The 19,602-nt window shown below is 42.1% G+C and overlaps 1 protein-coding gene across 3 annotated transcripts in view; it reads right to left on the reverse strand.

Moving 5' to 3' along the window:
• LOC130908933 (junctophilin-1-like) overlaps positions 1 to 3,232 on the reverse strand; it is a 112,554-nt gene extending 109,322 nt beyond the window's left edge. For 2 of the 3 annotated variants that reach the window (XM_057824881.1, XM_057824883.1), the window contains exons 1-2: positions 3,176 to 3,232; positions 2,605 to 3,057 (exon numbers count right to left, since the gene is read on the reverse strand). In XM_057824881.1, the coding sequence (XP_057680864.1) occupies positions 2,605 to 2,983 (379 nt within the window). In that variant the 5' untranslated portion in view covers positions 2,984 to 3,057; positions 3,176 to 3,232. The other variant, XM_057824882.1, reaches the window with a different exon arrangement.
• Positions 3,233 to 19,602: the final 16,370 nt, after the last annotated feature.

Here is a 19,602-nt window from a genome sequence, read left to right on the forward strand (position 1 = left end):
GTCACTATCGGATGCACTGCAGGGAAAATTTAATCATGAAGGCTCATTATTTATTTGTAGCCAACTTAGTCAATTTGATAGTAGACTAATTTCGCTATTGGATACATACAGCTAGGCATGTGCCGGTATGAGATTTTGACGGTACGATAACCGTGAGCAAAAATACCGCGGTTTCACGGTATCACGTTATTGCAATTATAGCTCCCAAATTTTGAGATGTATGGGTTTAAAAAAAAAAAAAAAAAAAACTTTTTTCCATTGAACAGGTTTTTTTTTTCAGAACATATTTGCAAATTGGAACATGAATATAATGTGAAAATAAATTAATGTGAAAATAAATAAATTAACAAAAAAAACAAATATTTTATATAAAATTAAAATAAATAGAACCTAGACTATACCCACAGCCAGAGCTCAAGTTGCTCAATAATAGAGCAAGAACAAAATAATTGCTATAAAAAAGTAAGAACACTTCTAAATAAAATTAAAAATATATACTGTATGACTTTTTTGAGGGGGAGAAGCTGAACTTTCGCCATTTTCAGCCACTGTGTCAACTCTCTTCTACATGATGTCATGCCTTTGTGTTAAAAAGACCAAAGAATTCATAAGTTAATAAGTTAGTTAAAAATGTATAAGTTAGTTTTATAAGTTAGTTAAAATGTAAATATTGTTGAAAAGTGAGGAGTGAGACCTCTTTTCGCAATTAGCGATCTTTGACGCGATCCTTTTTTTTTTTCTCCCCCCTTCATTCAAGCTTGTTTCTCACTCAGCGGCTGTGAGACATAAAACGTCGACCAAGCTGCTCTCCCAGCTTAGCCTAGGCTAACATTCGTCTTTGTAAGTTTTAGTTAGTTTGTATATTGAATTTGAAAGGAAAATGTATGTTTTGTTTTTGGCGACCTTTTTCATGGTGCTACTGCTATCATGTTGAACCTACTCACATGTGGAAAAATACAATTGTATAACGTTTTAAATGTATTCATTTGTATATTTCACCACGATTTGAGAGCTCAATAAATTGAAGAAAAGTACGCCTTGTGTTTCGAGGGTTGGTTTTTGGGTTTGCTGGCTGTTTAGCAGAATAGCGTTACTGACACTCACGGCAACAAACGGGAAGGGTGAGCGCTGCCGCACCAAGCCACTTCGGCTGCATTTTGGCACATGAAAAATAGCGAATACCGTACTAAGGTATGACGGAAAATTTTAGTGGTTTTGAAACCGCGACGTTTTCACACCACGGTAAACCGTGAAACCGGTAACCGGCACATGTCTACATACAGCATCTGTTGCTTTCATTATAAGGCTTATATAAGGCTTTTAATTTTTTCATGGCTCCAAACAGGTTAAGACATGCCTCAATGGGAAAATATTGGCGCTTGTTAAGAGAAGAAAGAAAGAGATTCCAGGATACGAAAGCCAAAAATACAGTATTGCTGGTATTCGTTGATCCCAGAACATACATAACATACTTATAGCTGCTCTGCCACTCGTTATGGCCTAGCATTCTTGGCATCCAGTTGGCTAAGATGGACCTCTACTGTATCTGTATGTGTGTATCCCAGTGTCCTCTTCATGTACCCCTTGTGTTCCGACAGCTTTACGAGTGTGTTAAGTTTCATTCTTTACTTTATTCTTGATGTTTTTTTACATTATGCACAACTAGGATTCTATGTTTACTGTGTAATAATCTAATTGTAACATGTATGTGTTACATACATTCATTCATTCATTCATTTTCCATGCCGCTTATCCTCACAAAGGTCGCGGAGGTGCTGGAGCCTATCCCAGCTAACTGCGGCCAGTAGGCAGGGTAAACCGTTAATTGGTTGCCAGTCAATCGCAGGGCACTATTTGTTACATCATTTGATGGATTTTTATGCATTACAAAATATTTACAGGGTTTGGACAAAATAATGGAAACACATAAAATTTTTAATATAATTGTTATACAATAATTGTTAAACTATAATACTACTATAATAATTGTTATAACATAATTGTTAAAAAAAAATAGTATGAGGAACGTTCTAATGAAGTTGGCCGGCACAATTCCCAGACCTCAACATTATTAAGCATTTATGGTCAGTTTTAGAGATTAAATTAAGATGTCGCTTTCCATTGCCAAAGAGTTAGAGGGTATTCTAACTGAAGTAAAAATCCTTTGGAAACAATTCACAAGGTTTATGAATCGATATCTCGGAGAATTGAGGCTGTAATTTCCGCAGAAGGTGGACATACACCATATTAAATTAGTTTTTGTTGATTTTTTTAAGGTGTTTCCATTATTTTGTCCAAACCCTGTATGTCTGAATTTTGGGGGCCTTGGAACGGATGAGGGCATTAACATTTCTCTCCTTAACCAATTTTACGTTTAAGACGAACCAATTTATTTTGTAAGTAGTTTACTGTATTAACTGATATGACCTCTGACGGGTAGGAAGTCCCCAACTCCAGGTAGGCCTATACAGAATGTGTTTAAAACACTTCAATATGGCTTCCTCTGCTTCCGCTCGCCTTATCAAGCAAGTCAAGCTGTCAAATGGTGCGCTCAAACGCAATGCGTAATCATCGCTCGTTTACGCAACATGTTGCATAGCTTACCTCCATCGCCGTAGGTTTCGATGCCATATCCATCTTGGAGCCCGTTGCTCCAGGTGCCGTCGTATCTCGCAGGTGTGTTGTGGCTCTGCCGGACGCCGTAGCGCCCCTTGAAGCCGTGGCTCCACTCCCCGCGGTAGATCCACTTGCCTTTATTCTCCACGCCGAGCCCATGCCTTTTGCCCTGGGACCAGTAGCCCTTGTAGGTGTTGCCACTGGGCCAGGTGTACACGCCGACTATCTCGAAGCCGTGCGACCAAGAGCCCGCATACTCGCCCTGGCCCTTGGGTCCGGTGCAGATGCCGTGTCCGTGGGCTTTGCCATCCTCCCAACCACCGCAGTAAGTGCCGCCGTCGTCGAAGTCGAACCTTCCGCCCGTCATTCAGATGCGAAGCTGGGGGAGAAACGGCACGACCGAGGCAGGGGCGTCCAGGGCCAATGCGAGCGGGTGACTGACTGGTGGAGAAGAAAACGGATGATGATCGTGATAACGACGACAAGCTGAACCTCCTTCTTCCGCAAATAGCTGTATTTTCAAATAGGCATCGGAAGTGTAAAGGTGGGCGTCATTTACCGGATCCGCGCGCCGGCTTGTTCGGTGAGTGTGGTTGGTCTCCCCCCTCTTGCCCACTGGCCACTGAGGGCGCGGAGGGAGAGAGAGAGACATACCCCCGCTAGAGAGAGCCACCCGGCCAATCACACGCGACAACGCCACCAAGATCCCGCCCACTCCTCCTCTTCTGTCACTGATGCATCACTCACTCCATCCTCCACAAAGATAGACTTAAGCGTTACACAATAACATAAAGCTGTTTCCAGGACAAATGCGCGCTGCCTTAAATTTGATGTTTCATTCATTACAAAAAAAAAAAAAAAAGTTGCACATAAAATGGCTGCTTTCAAATTTAATTTGACTTTCTGATGGTCGATGGGATTATACAGACATCTAATAAATTCACATTTCCATTTGGGAACGATTATTTCACAATATTTTGTATTAGGTATTTTTAGACAAGTTTCCAAAGCAGAAAAATGGGCAGCCCCATCTTCGACATTTTTTGCTACGGACTTCCTGTTTAGACGGAACAATATTAAGTACGGCTGAAGTAAGCAGCGTGTAGACAAACTTAAACTGCAAAATCAAACCAGAGGAACCCAAGGAATCTCCAGGGCTCCTGGACTTTCTGTGCTGTGCATGATTGAGTCAACTCCTGAAAGCGCCTATATGTACAGTGAAAAAAAAATTTTTTTTAAACGCCCTGCATTTTTTGCAAGGTCTCCCACTTAGAAATCTAAGAGTCTGAAAATTTCATCGTAGGTGCATGTCCACTGTGAGAGATAATCTAAAAAGAAAAATCCAGAAATCACAATGTATTATTTTTTTTAACAATTTATTTGTGTGATACAGCTGCAAATAAGTATTTGAACACCTGTCTATCATCTTGAATTCTGACCCTGAAAGACCTGTTAGTCCGCCTATTAAAAGTCCACCTTCACTCCATGTATTATCCTGAATCAGGATAATACATGGAGCAACAATCAGCACTTGTTTAAGGTCGATGGCAGCATAAAGACACCTGTCCACCCCCACACAATCAGTAAGACTCAAACTTGTAACATGGGTAAGACCAAAGAGCTGTCCAAAGACACCAGAGACAAATTGTTAACCTCCACAAGGCTGGAAAGGGCTACAGAGAGATTGCCAAGCAGCTTGGTGAAAACAAGTCCACTGTTGGAGCAATCATTACAAAATGGAAGAAGCTAAACATGACAGTTAATCTCAGTCGGAGTGGAGCCCCATGTAAGATATCACTTTGTGGGTCTCATTGATCACAAGAAAGGTGAGGAATCAGCCCAGAACTACACGACAGTAGTTGGTCAATGACCTGAAAAGAGCTGGGCCACCGTTTCCAAGGTTACTGTTACTGTTGGTAATACACTAAGACAGAGGTGTCCAAACTTTATGCAAAGGGGGCCAGATTTGGCGTGGTAAAAATGTGGGGGGCCGACCTTGGCTGATGTCCTTTTCGTAGAACAATATATTTAAGCAAAATTTAGCAAGCCATTCAGTGTGTCACATTTTCTTTATTATTTTTTTAATGAATAATTTCAACAATCTCGCAACTAGCCTTTGCGGTGTTCTCTTTCGACTCACGGGCTCTTGCGAAACACTACTGCTGTGAAATTATACTAGCTTCAAGTTGCTTCAATTTCTCGCTGCGTATCTTCCCTGTAATCTTTTCATACATGTCAGCGTGTCTTGTTTGGTAATATCGCCTCACATTGAAATCTTTTAAAAACAGCGACTGTCTCTTTGCAAATGAGGCAAGACACAGTTGTTGCGTATTATAGTGACGAAATAGTCCAATTTCCACCTATCCTTGAAGCGTCGGCCGTCACAGTCAACTTTTTTTTGTTGATTGTCGCAATTTTAGAAAATTGGAAGTTGTCATGTTCCCTGCCTCTCTGGTTCACTCACCTGCCTTTTCCCGCCTCTCGGCTTGGCACAGCTGCTACTGATCATCGTTAGGGGAGTATTTAAGTGGCAGGCTCACATCACTTCACTGTCTGATCGTTCCAGCACAAAGCTTCACGTCCTGAGACCTCCTTCATATGTAACCCTGCCTGCTCTTGTTGACGGCCACGCAACCACGCCTGACTTCAGTAATCCGGTCTGCCTCTTTTTGCTGTTTTTACACTCTGCTGTTGATTGCAATAAACGGCCTCCTGGCCAAACTGTCAAGCTTGTCGCCGAATCTGCATTTTGGTTCCAACACACACCTGGCTAATCATGACAGAACGATCAGACCAGAACATGGAGCCTGCAGATCCGGTTCTGTATCACGTCGCCCTCAGAGCCCAAGAACAGCGACTCCTGCAGCAAGAGGAACGGCTTTCCTCCCTCCATGTATTTCTGAAAGAGATAACTGATCGACAAGAGTCCATGATACAGAGCTTGAACTCCCAGCTTGGAAACATCGCTCTTCAACTCCAACCCACAGCCCAATCAGTCGGGCCGACCGCTGCTCGTATGGACCAACCCAACCTGCTCTCCGAGGGACCATCGGGGGCTCCAATCACACAGGCAAACTTACAGCTGTCCCGTCCGGAGCGCTTTTCAGGTGACACGGGAGACGTCCGCACCTTCTTAACACAATGTGAGCTCCACTTTGAATTACAAGCCTCTGCCTTCCTGACTGAGCGTTCCAAGGTGGCGTATGCCATTTCCCATCTCTCAGGGAAAGCCGCAGCTTGGGCCACCGCTGAGTGGAGCCGTAATTCGCCTGTATGCTCATCTTATCAGACTTTCACCAGCTCCTTGAAACAGGTTTTTCAAAGCAAACCGCCAGGAAGAGAGGCGTCATTAGCCCTAATGAACATGCGACAGGGGAAACGCCGAGTAGCTGACTTCGCCATTGAATTCCGTACGCTGGCGGCCGACAGCGATTGGAACCCATCCGCATTGACTGATGCATTCTTCCAAGCTCTGTCTGACCCCATCAAGCTGGCCATGGTAGCCATCGACATTCCTGCCGACCTGGACTCCCTCATTGCACTGGCCATGCAGATTGACCGACGCCTTGCCGAGCGGGACCAGGAAGGACGACGTCTGCCACGGCAACCTTCTCACCACAATCATGGGAACACCAACTCTTACCTGCCGCGACCTCAACAGCTCTCTCCTCAACCCCTTCCGCCTCGAGAACCAACGCCGGAGGAGCCAATGCAGCTGGGTCGTACCCGTCTCACCCCAGAGGAACGTCACCGCAGAGCAAGAGATAGACTATGTTTTTACTGCGGACAACCTGGCCACGTAGTCAACAAATGTCAAGTCAAGGCCGCATTATACCCAGCAAATGCATCAGCCCAGGTGAGCCTGAATATCATCAGTAATCCAGGGAGCGTCACTCCCTCCGTTATCTTGTCTTCACCCCATTGTCATGTCACAGTTTCAGCTTTCATTGACTCGGGTTCAGAAGCTAACATGATAAACCTCCGTCTTGCTAGGCGTCTGTCACCCTGCCTGGTTCGTCTGATTAGCCCCCTGGCGGTCAAGGCTGTCGATGGCACCCCCCTTGGATCAGTCACCCATCGTACTCAATCGGTTTGTGTGACGTTTACAGACACCCATTCTGAGAATCTTTGCCTTCATGTCTTTGATCACATGCCCCATGAGCTAATCCTTGGTCTACCGTGGTTAAAGCAACACAACCCACAGTTAGACTGGAACACTGGCAATATAATAAAGTGGGGAAAAGACTGCATGGACTTGTGTTTTCCGCGACTTCCTCTAACCTTGGTCCCTCCTTCTGATCTCACCAATGTTCCAAGTTGTTATCATGACCTCTCGGAAGTCTTCAGTAAAAGCAAAGCTACTTCGCTTCCCCCCTTCAGAGAAATAAATTGTGCTATAGAACTTTTGCCAGGTACCACCCCACCACGAGGCAAGCTCTATTCCTTGTCTACACCCGAACGTAAGGCCATGGAATCGTACATCCAGGAATCCCTGGCCGCGGGCCTGATCCGTCATTCCTCTTCCCCGGCTGGGGCCGGTTTCTTTTTTGTAGAGAAGAAAGACAAGACACTAAGACCATGCATTGACTATAGAGGCCTAAATCAAATCACAGTCAAGAATCGTTATCCTCTCCCGCTAATATCGTCTGCCTTTGAGTTATTGGAAGGTGCTAAAGTCTTCACAAAACTGGACCTGCGCAATGCGTACCATTTGGTGCGCATACGGCAAGGAGACGAGTGGAAGACAGCCTTCAACACCCCTTCAGGACATTATGAATATCTCGTCATGCCATTTGGACTCACCAACGCACCCTCCATATTCCAGAACCTTGTAAACAATGTTCTTGGTGACCTGCTGAATAAGAATGTATTTGTGTATCTTGACGATATCTTGATTTTCTCCCACGACCAGGAATCACACCAGCAGCATGTACGGGCAGTACTTCAGCGACTGCTGCAGAACCAGCTGTATGTCAAAGCTGAAAAATGCGATTTCCATAAATCCTCCGTTCCATTTCTCGGGTACATTCTCGCCGAGGGTAAGGTCAAGATGGATCCTGAAAAGATTTCGGCTGTCCGGAACTGGCCCGTACCAAAGAACCTAAAAGAGCTACAGCGATTCCTGGGTTTTGCTAATTTTTACAGAAAATTCATTAAGAATTATAGTACCATTGCCTCACCCCTGCATTCTCTCACTTCCACCCATAGACGCTTCCAGTGGACAGAGCCATGCCAGAAGGCATTTGATCTGCTGAAGAACCGCTTCACCTCTGCCCCCATTCTCTCCTTGCCAGACCCGGCTCACCAATTCATTCTGGAAGTGGATGCCTCGGATGTGGGAGTCGGAGCTGTGCTCTCCCAGAGAAATCCCATGGACGGTAAACTTCACCCCTGCTACTTCATGTCGAAAAAATTGTCAGAGACGGAGAAAAATTATGATGTTGGTGACAGAGAACTATTAGCAATTAAACTAGCCATAGAAGAATGGCGGCACTGGCTTGAAGGTGCGTCACAGCCCTTTTTGATCTGGACTGACCACAAGAACCTGTCATACCTCAAGACTGCTAAACGCCTGAATTCACGCCAGGCCCGTTGGTCTCTGTTCTTTAACCGGTTCCAATTCCATATCTCATATCGACCAGGGTCCAAGAACACGAAACCAGACGCATTATCCAGGATATTCGATTCAAGGAAAGACCCCTCTGAACCGATGCCAATCGTGCCTGAATCCTGTTTCTTATCCGTGCTGTCATGGGATATTGAAGGCAAAGTAAAATCTGCTCTTGAGTCCACAGAGATTCCATCAGAGTGCCCCAAGGAAAAGCTATACGTGGTGCCTGATCTTCGCGGTGAGGTTATCCACTGGGCCCACACTCTCAAGACCTCCTGTCATCCGGGTATCACCAAAACAACTTTTGTCATATCTCAGAGGTTCTGGTGGAAAGCCATGCGCAACGATGTGACCGAATATGTCAACGCCTGTTCAGTATGTGCCTCTTGCAAGCCATCTACGCGCAGACCAGTTGGTGAGCTCCATCCCTTACCTATACCATCCAAACCCTGGTCACACATATGTATGGACTTTGTAACTGGTTTACCCCCATCCTCTGGCAACACCGTTGTTCTCACAGTAGTAGACAGATTCTCCAAGATGGCACATTTCATCCCATTACCAAAATTACCGTCTGCCAAGGCACTGGCGCAAGTACTGATGTACAACATCTTTCGCGTGCATGGCTTCCCCACGGATGTGGTTTCTGATAGGGGACCACAGTTCGTTTCGGCTTTCTGGAAAGCCTTCTGCAAGATGATAGGGGCAACCGTCAGTCTTTCATCTGGGTTCCACCCCCAGTCCAACGGTCAAGCGGAAAGGCTGAACCAAATTCTCGAGACTGGTCTTCGCTGCCTGGCGTCCCAGGACCCCTCCACGTGGAGCGAGAAGCTGATGTGGCTGGAGGTGGCGCATAACACTCTTCCATCATCAGCAACAGGCTTCTCACCCTTCCATGTTGTTCATGGCTTCCAGCCCTCACTCTTTCCTGCACTCGATAACAACTCTCCAGTTCCTTCAGCTCTCGCCTTGATCCGTAGATGCCGTCGGACCTGGGAACGAGCTCGACGCATTTTGCTCCGTCGTTCGGCCATCTACAAGACCACTGCGGATCGCAAGAGGTCTGCTGCCCCGACATACGCTGCGGGTAACCGGGTCTGGCTGTCTACACGACATCTGCCTTTGAAGGTCCAGTCGAGGAAGCTTGCTCCCAGGTTTGTGGGTCCCTTTCCGGTCTCTAAAGTTATTAATCCAGTCTCCGTGCGCCTGCAGTTACCCCAGTCCATGAGAGTCCATCCCACTTTTCATGTCAGTCAGCTGAAACCTGCCCGTGCAAGTCGTCTTGTCCCTCCGGCCAGACCCCCGCCGCCCGCCCGGTTTGTGGATGGCGGGCTGGTCTATTCTGTCCGGCGGCTCCTGGCGGTGCGGCGTCGCGGCCGGGGTTTCCAGTATCTGGTTGACTGGGAGGGGTATGGCCCTGAGGAGCGTTCCTGGATTCCCTCCCGGTTCATCGTGGATCCCGCCCTCATCCGTGCCTTCCATGCTGCCCATCCTGAGGCGCCTGGGCCGTCGGGTGCCGGCCTTTGAGGGGGGGCCCTGTCATGTTCCCTGCCTCTCTGGTTCACTCACCTGCCTTTTCCCGCCTCTCGGCTTGGCACAGCTGCTACTGATCATCGTTAGGGGAGTATTTAAGTGGCAGGCTCACATCACTTCACTGTCTGATCGTTCCAGCACAAAGCTTCACGTCCTGAGACCTCCTTCATATGTAACCCTGCCTGCTCTTGTTGACGGCCACGCAACCACGCCTGACTTCAGTAATCCGGTCTGCCTCTTTTTGCTGTTTTTACACTCTGCTGTTGATTGCAATAAACGGCCTCCTGGCCAAACTGTCAAGCTTGTCGCCGAATCTGCATTTTGGTTCCAACACACACCTGGCTAATCATGACAGGAAGTAGAGGGTCACACGGAGTAATGTTGCTTAGCCCTTAAATACCTGCGACATGAAGCAATTATCAGAGAATCCCAAAATTTGTAAAATAAGGTCCTAATGAAACCTTTTTTTCAAATTTGTGAAAAGTCAAAATGAATATGTGTAATAAGCGCTCTAATATCTATAACCCATGCTAAATCATGTTTTTTTTTTCTCATGGAACCAGCAGATGCATGTGTCGACTTGCATCCATCTTTTTTTTTTCAAAAAGAAATGTCAAAAATTCTAAATTAGTCTGAAAATCATGAAATTTTAGGTGTATCAAATGCGATACATTTGGCAATAAAGGGTTAAAGTTCTGCTGCCTTTTAGTGGGTAAATGAGGAGCAGCATTTCGTGTGTAAGCCACTTCATATGCTGGTTCCAGTACTGCTGAACAATTTATTAAGTCTGTGTGCGGGCCAAATGTTATTGATTTTATAACAGAGGCTGGGGGCCGGATGAAATTTGACCACGGGCCGCATTTGGCCCCCGGGCCGGACTTTAGACATGTCTGCACTAAGACGTCATGGTTTGAAATCATGCATGGCATGGAAGGTTCAGGTCCGTCTTAAGTTTGCCCATGACCATTTGGATGATTCGTAGGAGTCATGGGAGCAAGCTTTGTGGTCAGATGAGAGTCAAACAGAACATTTTGGTCATAATTCCATAATTTTTGGTGGAAGAAGAATGATGAGTACTATCTCAAGAACACCATCCCTACTGTGAAGCATGGGGGTGGTAGCATCATACTTTGGGGTGTTTTTCTGCGCATGGGACAGGATGAGTGCACTGTATTAAAGACAGGATGACTGGGGCCCTGTATAGTGAGATTTTGGGGAACCACCTCCTTCCTTCAATTAGAGCATTGAAGATGGGTCGTGCCTGGGTCTTCCAACTTGGCAATGACCCGAAGCACACAACCAAGGAGTGGCTCCGTAAGAAGCATAACAAGGTTCTAGCATGGCCTAGCCGGTCTCCAGACCTAAACCCAATAGAAAAACTTTCGAGAGAGCTCAAACTCTGTGCTTCTCAGCGACAGCCCGGAAACCTGACTGATGAGTGGGCCAAGATCCCTCCTGCAGTGTGTGCAAACCTGGTGAAAAACCATAGGCGGAGTTTGACTTTTGGGGCAGGGGTGGCACAACATGTTGATGACCCCGAAATGCAGTGTCAGTTAACTTACATGAATATTCATAATAATAAGTTGACAATGAGCGTTTTTTGTTTCCCATCATTCTTTAGGGGAATTTTAAATCAGGCTGCTTAGGCAATACTTTTCGCCAAGATCGTCAACCATTGAATATTGTACGCCCGCCGGTGTCGTGCCCAGTCAAAAATTGTATCCCCTGGGCGGAGCCATATGGGGGTAGATTTGTGTCTTCATTATTCAATCAAAAAAAAAAAAAAAAGTTGCTTCAATTAAAAAAAGTTGCTTCAATTAAAATATTTAATTTCAATTAAAAAAAAAAAAGTCGCTTCAATCCAAAAAAATAATTAAAACAAAAAAAATGCACGTGAAAGCTATTTTCTTTGATTTAATTTTTTTGGGGGGGATTGAAGCAACTTTTTTGATTGAAGTAATGTTGATTTGTGTTTGGGCCACATTTTGGCTAGGACGTTTTTGTCTTTATTATTCAATCAAAAAATAAGTTGCTTCAAAAAATGTATATTTTCAAAAGAAAAAATCACTTCAACCAAAAAAAAAAAAAAAAAAGAAAAAAATTCAATTATAGAAAACATTGTTGAATGAGAAAAAAATACTTATTAGGGTTACATATTAGGGTTAGGAGTGGACATGTGTGTCTAAATCATTCAATCCCCAAAAAAGTTGCTTCAATTAAAAAAAAAAAAAAAAAAAAATCAATAAAAGAAAAAATTGAAAAATAAAAATGCCCTTCCCTGTTTTTTGTTGTTGTTTTTTTTTGTGAAAATTATATGCAAAGCAAATGACCGTCTAAGTTGCTAGTCACATGATCTGTTCGAAAAATAATTTTGACCCATTATAAAAATATATTTTTTCGTTCATGTGATTTATTTTTGTTGCAGTTTTATTGCTTTACAACTTTTATATATATATAGGAAAGTCAATGCAATAACACTTTTTGGCCACCAGGGGGGCCTGGCCTCCCTGGCCCCCCCTTAAAATCTGCTTATGTAAAAAACTACAAGAAAAGTGTGACCTCTGTAATTGCCAACAAAAGCTACTGAACCAAACATTAACCATTATTTTATCAGGTGTTCAAACACTTATTTGGAGCTGTATCACACAAATAAATTGTTAAAAGATCATATGTTGTGATCCCTGAATTTTTTTTTAGATTATCTCTCTCACAGTGGACATGCACCGATGATAAAAATTTCAGACATTCGCGTGATCTCTAAGTGGGAGAACTTGCAAAATAACAGGGTGTTCAAATACAGTGTATCACAAAAGTGAGTACACCCCTCGCATTTCTGCAGATATTTAAGTATATCTTTTCATGGGACAACACTGACAAAATGAGGGATGGGGATGGTGTGGCTCAGTGGTAGAATAGTTGTCCCCCAACCCAGAGGCTATGGGTTCGATTCTCTGCCTTGATGAACTTGCTTAAGTATCCTTGAGCTCCTTGTGCTGTGTCACCAGTAGTTGGATGGCAATATAGTAGTGTAAAGCGCCTTGAAAGGTGGAAAAGCGCTATACAAGTATGACACAATAGCCACGTTTACATGCTGACTTTTATTCATACCGATTCAAATCATTCCGGATGGAAATTTCACATCAGCTGTTTACATGTCACTTCATCTTTTCCGATCCAGCGTTTACATGTGACTGCCTTTATTCCGAAAGGACGTTTGACAACTGCCGTCTGACATGCGCAGATTGATCAAAACAAAGCGTCACGTTGCAAAACATGGAGATCGATCATCAGATCAGCTGCTGTTTTAACTTTTCGAGTGGAAACAAAACTTCAGAATGATACGCCGTTCATTTAAAAAGTTGTGTGGGTGCGCTGTGCGTGTGCTTGGAAGCCATGTTGCAAGTGACGTTACTTACGTCACCAAGTGACGTCACCACGTCAGTACGGAGCATGCGCAGAAAGAACACAACCAGACACCATTCTGCTTCCCTGTTTACATGATATAATTTTACTTCTAAGCGGTTTGGGAAAAGGAATATTCCACCCCTGTGAATCGGAATGAAATTCCATTCGGTTTGGGCCTGCTCATTCCGAATGAGGTGTTTATATGGAACACATTTATTCGGTTTGAACAAATATTCCGATTGTAATTGGAATATTTGGCTCCATGTAAACGTGGCAACTGAAAAGTAGTCTGTTTGCAGCTTATATAATACAGTTAATTTATTTTCCTCTCAAAATAACTCAAAATATAGCGATTAAAATCTAAACCCCTGGCAACAAAAGTGAGTACACCCCTTTGAAAAAAACCTACATCCCTAAATGTCCAAATTGAGTACTGCTTGTCATTTTCCCTCCAAAATGTCATGTGACTTGTTACAGGAGTGCTGTCAGCATTGCTGCAGAGATTGAAGAGATACACTGTACTTCTTTTCTTTACTGTATGGTTGGAAGTGGGATGTTTTGATCACCAACAGGCTACAAAGCAGAAGCAGACACTAAGTTAAGGATGTGGCTCGTTGCTTTAAACTTAAAGGACCCACCTCAATGATTGTATGTTTGTTCTTATCACTTCGCTAATCGTTCGTGGACAAAATACTAAAAATCTGCGCAGCCTTTTTTAACATGAGGTGTAGATTGATACGTTGGCCATCTGAGTGACCAAAAATGAGGCCAAATTACAAATTATATGACAGTTGCCGAATGCAGAAGTCCTGCAACGGATTTTGCTGTTACAGGGAAATAGTTCAAGGTATTTTTCACTTGGTTAGATTATAGCTATGGTATGAGCTCTCCACCCAGGCGCATCCCATATAGAGACACATAGTATGTCATTCCTTTTTTTATTGCAGATATTGATCACAATAAAACTTTCAGACAACATGATTCCATTTCTTGTTTTATTCATAACAGTTGGTGCATGCGCAAAACAGGTCAATAAATGTAAATTTATAAAATTATTAGAAAAATATTAACAGAAGTGGAGCATAACTCGAGCCTTCAATCATCAAAGTCATTCACACTTTAGGCAGTATGAGTAAAAAGTAGAATGCATGTTGTCTCGATTAATCTCCATCAACGTACAGTAAATTGTTGTGTGGCAGATTAGCATTTATGATAAGAAGCCCGTGTATGACTTGTAATAGATGAGTGTTTTCCATTTCTTTGTCGTGTATAACTATGTTCAGCAAAGCTAATGATATCTCAGCTGTGACGCAAAACGACGAGAATTTTAGTCAAATTGAACACAATTGTACCATTCTACACAAACATTACACGTACTGATTAGCAGTTGTACTAGCCTAGTAGTTAGCATGTGTTGCAGCCACAGCAGTAGTTGTAGTAAATGATATGAAACATCATCATAATTTTAATCATCATAATAATAAAAATATAAAAAACGACAAGTCGTTTCATGCACAACATTTTAGCTTTAATATTTTTGGAGCACTAGACACCAGAAAATGCAGGAATAGGAAGAACCTACCTTCCATAACACAGCGGCAGCATGCCAATATGAACGCCCGGGACCTGGAACACAAGTGCAGCCTGCAGTGTCGACGTCGACCACCTCTGTTAACAGCACCCATGCTATGGCTTTGTGTGGGCACTGTCTAGGTTCAACATTTGCCTTCGTGAACACCAAATTCCCGTGATCATGTAATAGGACACATTCAACTTACCTGCTGTGCAGGTACTGGATGCTTTGGAGCTTTTCAGGTTCCTTATAGCATTTCCTTCCACTGCCATTAAATTAATAAAATACAAAAATATTTTGGTTGTGATAACTCTCAGCCATGTCGTGATGATGGCAGATGGATGCGGGATTTCCAAGTTGTGTTTTGTGAGGGATTTTGATGAGTGATGTCACTCCAGCTTCATTGTTGTTTTGGTTGGAGAATGTGTAAAACGGAAGTCGTGAGCAGAAATGCGGAAGTAAAGCAGTGGCGCCTCCAGAAATTTTTCATTGGGGTTGCCAGATGGAGCCACTTAAAATCTTGGGATGGCACACCAAAACTAAAAGCTATAATTTTAGGTTTTCAATATATTATTGCAGTAAAAAGGTCAGGGGAAAACTATCAGAAAGACTTAAGGACACGTGATGGGATGAAATGCATAACTGATGCTACAACAATGTAACGATATACTGGCAAGCGGGGGGGCCAGTGGGGTGGCAACAAATTTATAGGGGGGCCGTGGCCCCCCCTGGCCACCCCCTGGGGGCGCCACTGAAGTAAAGCGGAAGTACCTTGGAAACTTGGTCGGTTATTTGCCCTTGATATTATATCACCTGACTTTTAGGCTCCAAATAGGTGGCTACAGCGCAAGGGTGTAGGTTTGCATAAGGACGGTAGGGACATAACACTACCAACTTTTCAGGTTGCACAAACTGTCCCACCAACTTTTAAGTAACCTTATTTGCGTTATACTAGTATAATGGCTTCAGTTATACAGGTCATTTAGATTGTCTTCCTATATGTTGTAAGGATAGAATTTACCTTACCATTATTAAGTCAATCATTTTCCTAAAACCCTAACCCTTATGTTGAGGCTTGCATTTACGCCTTTTCACTTGCTGAATGTGCTGGTCAATTTTTTCCCCCTAAAACACGTTTGATTTGATTTTTTTTTGTCGGCCAGCAGTATGTAAATGTAAAAATACGTCAAAGTTGTGAAGGTGCTGTATAACTACAAATGTTGCTCACACAACATAATTAACAATGTACATTTAAAGCAACACTAGGTAACTTTTCAACCTTTATAAAATATTTTCATAACATTTGTGATGATAAGTCGACTGACAACTAGTTGGATGACATCTCTTTTATATCCTGAGCGGGTCTGTATCCAAGGGCGTAGGTTTGGTCTTAATATTGGTAGGGACAATATAACAGCATAACCTGCATGTACACTTTTTGCGGGGGACGGGACATTAAAAAGACCAAATATATTTGGTGAATGGGGGTCAGGGCTACATTTATCACGAATTTGAACCTAATTCATTGATAGACTAAATGATTAATGACAAATAAATCTGTAAATCTGTAAACTTTCACACAGCAAATTTAAATGTCTTAATCTGTTAATTTTTGTTAAATCTACTCAAATAATGTTCTCCATCTTTTTTTAAGTGTTACAGGCTAGTTAACAGATTAATGTGTCAGATTATTTGATTTACTTTAAGTAAATATTACTATTTTTCGTATTGAGCCCATACATCTAAAGCTTGGTCTTTTTTCACCTAAATCAAGAAAAAAACTCCTTCAAATCATGTTTTGAACAATATTCTTGAATTAAGAACATTTCTCTCACACACACTTTTCTTTTAAGATTAAATATACAAACTTTTTGCTCAAAATAAGTCTGTTAAGCTTATTTTCAGCTAGCTGTTTTTTTTTAGTTTTTTATTTTTTTTTAAGAAATCTCAGTGAGTAAAATCGACTTGAAGCACTGTAGCAGTAGCAAAATTAGTGGAGTGTTCCCCACCTCCACAACATTGACGTCTTTTTACATTTATTACAGTGGCTGCCGCTGGCAGATAAAAACTTCTATTATTACTCATCTTTGAAGGGGGCGGGGGAGGCGGCATGTTGTATCTCTGTCGGGCTGTGAATGAGTGTGTGTGTGTGTGTGTGTGTATGTGAGGGGGCTCAAGCCATCAGTCAATCAAACGTCCGTTTGAGGGGAAAAAATGGACTGGCACATTCAGCGAGTGAAAAGGGGTCAGTGTAAGTCTGAACATAATGAAAGTACTGTAATTCACTAAATAATGGTTGGATCAATTCTATCCTTACAACATATAGGAAGACAATCTAAATGACCTGTATAACTGAAGTCATTATATAATGCAAATAAGGTTGCTTAAAAGTTGGTGGGTATAATGTGGGCATCCTGAAAAGTTGGTAGTGTTATGTCCCTACGGTCCATATGCAAACCTACGCCCTTGTCTGTATCGCTTTCACTAGCACTAGCAAACTTTGAGGAGGGTGGCAGGAACACTGCCGCACAAAAAAAAACGACAAATGTGCTGACTGCTTTACGGCATACGTCACTTCTCCCTGTCCCCATTCATTATCAGGACGGAGCTCGATGCTAATGCTTTCGCGAGAATTCTGCTAAGATGGCAAAACAACAAAGGGACAAAAAGTTTTGTCTGAGGAAAAAAAGAAAGGGAGGCTACCAGAACATACAAAATAAACATTGGCCCAGTTTTCACTCGCTGGTGTGAGTGGGGTGGAGGGGTTTTTTCACACGAAGCCACACAGTTGCTAACCGTCATGTGTTATTGTTTAGCCACAACTGGATTCATTACCTTATTACTTTTCATCCTTCACACAGCCGCTGGAAACAGAAAGGTTGTTTAACCTATCAGCAGGCGACCATCATGATTTTAAGACACTATGCGGGTATGCGCTGGTCCTAATGGCGAAAGAAGCGCTGGTCCTCATGGGAAACGTAGACCGGCGTCTCTAAAATCAACCAAAACTGAAAAGTTACCAAGTGCTGCTTTAAATGGTACTGCATAACCTCATATGGTGCTTACACAACACAAAATACACACAAGACAATCATTATTAAAAACATTTTTTTTTTTTTATTAATTAAAAAAAAAAAAAAAAAAAAAGTATTTAAGGATCATGGAGCATCCCCCCCCCCCCCCCACCCCCAATATCTTTTCCCTCTCTCGATCAACGGAATGAGCACTCCTGATTAAGCCTATCAGTTAATTAGGTTCATGTGAGAAATGTAGTCCTGACCCCTGTTCACCCAATCTGTTTTGTCGTATTGATGTCCCGTCCCCAGCAAACTGTACATGCAGGTCATGCTGTTATATCGTCCCTACCAATGTTGAGAGCAAACCTACGCCTTGCTACAGTGACATCTGCTGTCCTTTATATAAAACGGAATAATGCTGTTTTATTTTTGTATATTTTTAATAAATAAATAAATAAATAAATAAATTAATTAATTAATAAATTAATAAATTAATAAATATATATATATATATATTAATACAAATGTTAAAATAACATTTATTATTATGATTATTATTGTATTTATTTATTAATTTATTATTCATATTATTATTATTAAACAAAATTATTACAATTAAAATGAATGAAACCAGAAATATCATTTGCTGCAGGTCTGGCAGGAGATTTGCAAGAAATGTAAATTTGAGAACTCATTGAAAAGGTTAAGATGGTGTGGTTTTGACACAGAATGTAGACCAAATAAAACAGAAAACAGGTTCAAAAATTAGATTTCAGAAGGTTTGACTTCATATGACTCATTCACACAACATGGTAAATTTCAGAATTTTGAAACACTGATATCTAAAAATGGCCTAAAAAAGATGATTTTTACAGATACCTTCAGGTTAGACATTATTTTCACCATGATGTAACAAAGAACATAACTAGACATGAAACTGGTTCTACAAGAAATTGTACAAAGACCTGTGATAAAATTGTTTAAAATTATTATAAATTTTTTACGTCAACAAAAATGTTGAACACGCATTATATGAAACAAAAATGGGAAGAGAAGGGAAATATGCGATTTGATAAAATTGTACGAATGTACGGCGTGAATTCTGTTTGAAAAACATTATGACATACAGTACTTTATAACCCCAGTCCAAAAACGACACTAAGGTAAAGGAGACGCCTGCTGGAGAGACTGTGGAACAAATAGAGCGGCCCAACCACACATATTTTGGAAATGCAAAGTTTTTAAACCTTACTGGACTGAAATTTATGCACATTTGTAGGACATTAGGGTGATTTGAAGCTGGAAAATTGGAAAGTCAATGACAAAAAAATTGTTGGAAGATTCAATTTGCAGCCACGAAGAAATCTATAACTAGGAAATGGCTTAAAAAGAATCACTACCGTACTTTTGCGGAATGTATAGGTGTTGTACATGGAATTTACCGTACATCATGGAGAAGCTGTCATTTTTTACTCAACCTTGAGATTGATACATTTTATTTGATAAGCGGCATGGAAAATGAATGAATGAACAGTACAAGTGGACAGAATATGTGAATCAGACTAGAATAGATTTCACTTGACGCTCAACTGTGCTGGCCAAAAGTATTGGCACCCCTGCAGTTCTGTCAGATAACGCTCAATTTGTCCTAAAAAAGGATTTCAATTACAAAAGTTTTAGTAGTAATATCTTAATTTATTTTGCTTCCAATGAAAAAACACAAAAGAGAATGGGGAATTTTTCCGGCCCATTTTTGGAGTTTTGTGTAAAATGATAATGATTTACTCCCCCCAATTCTGTTTTGTGTTTTTTCATTGCAAGCAGAATAAATGGAAGATATTAAGCTT

Source organism: Corythoichthys intestinalis, chromosome 20 (assembly GCF_030265065.1).
Source record: "Corythoichthys intestinalis isolate RoL2023-P3 chromosome 20, ASM3026506v1, whole genome shotgun sequence".
Lineage (NCBI taxonomy): Eukaryota > Metazoa > Chordata > Actinopteri > Syngnathiformes > Syngnathidae > Corythoichthys > Corythoichthys intestinalis.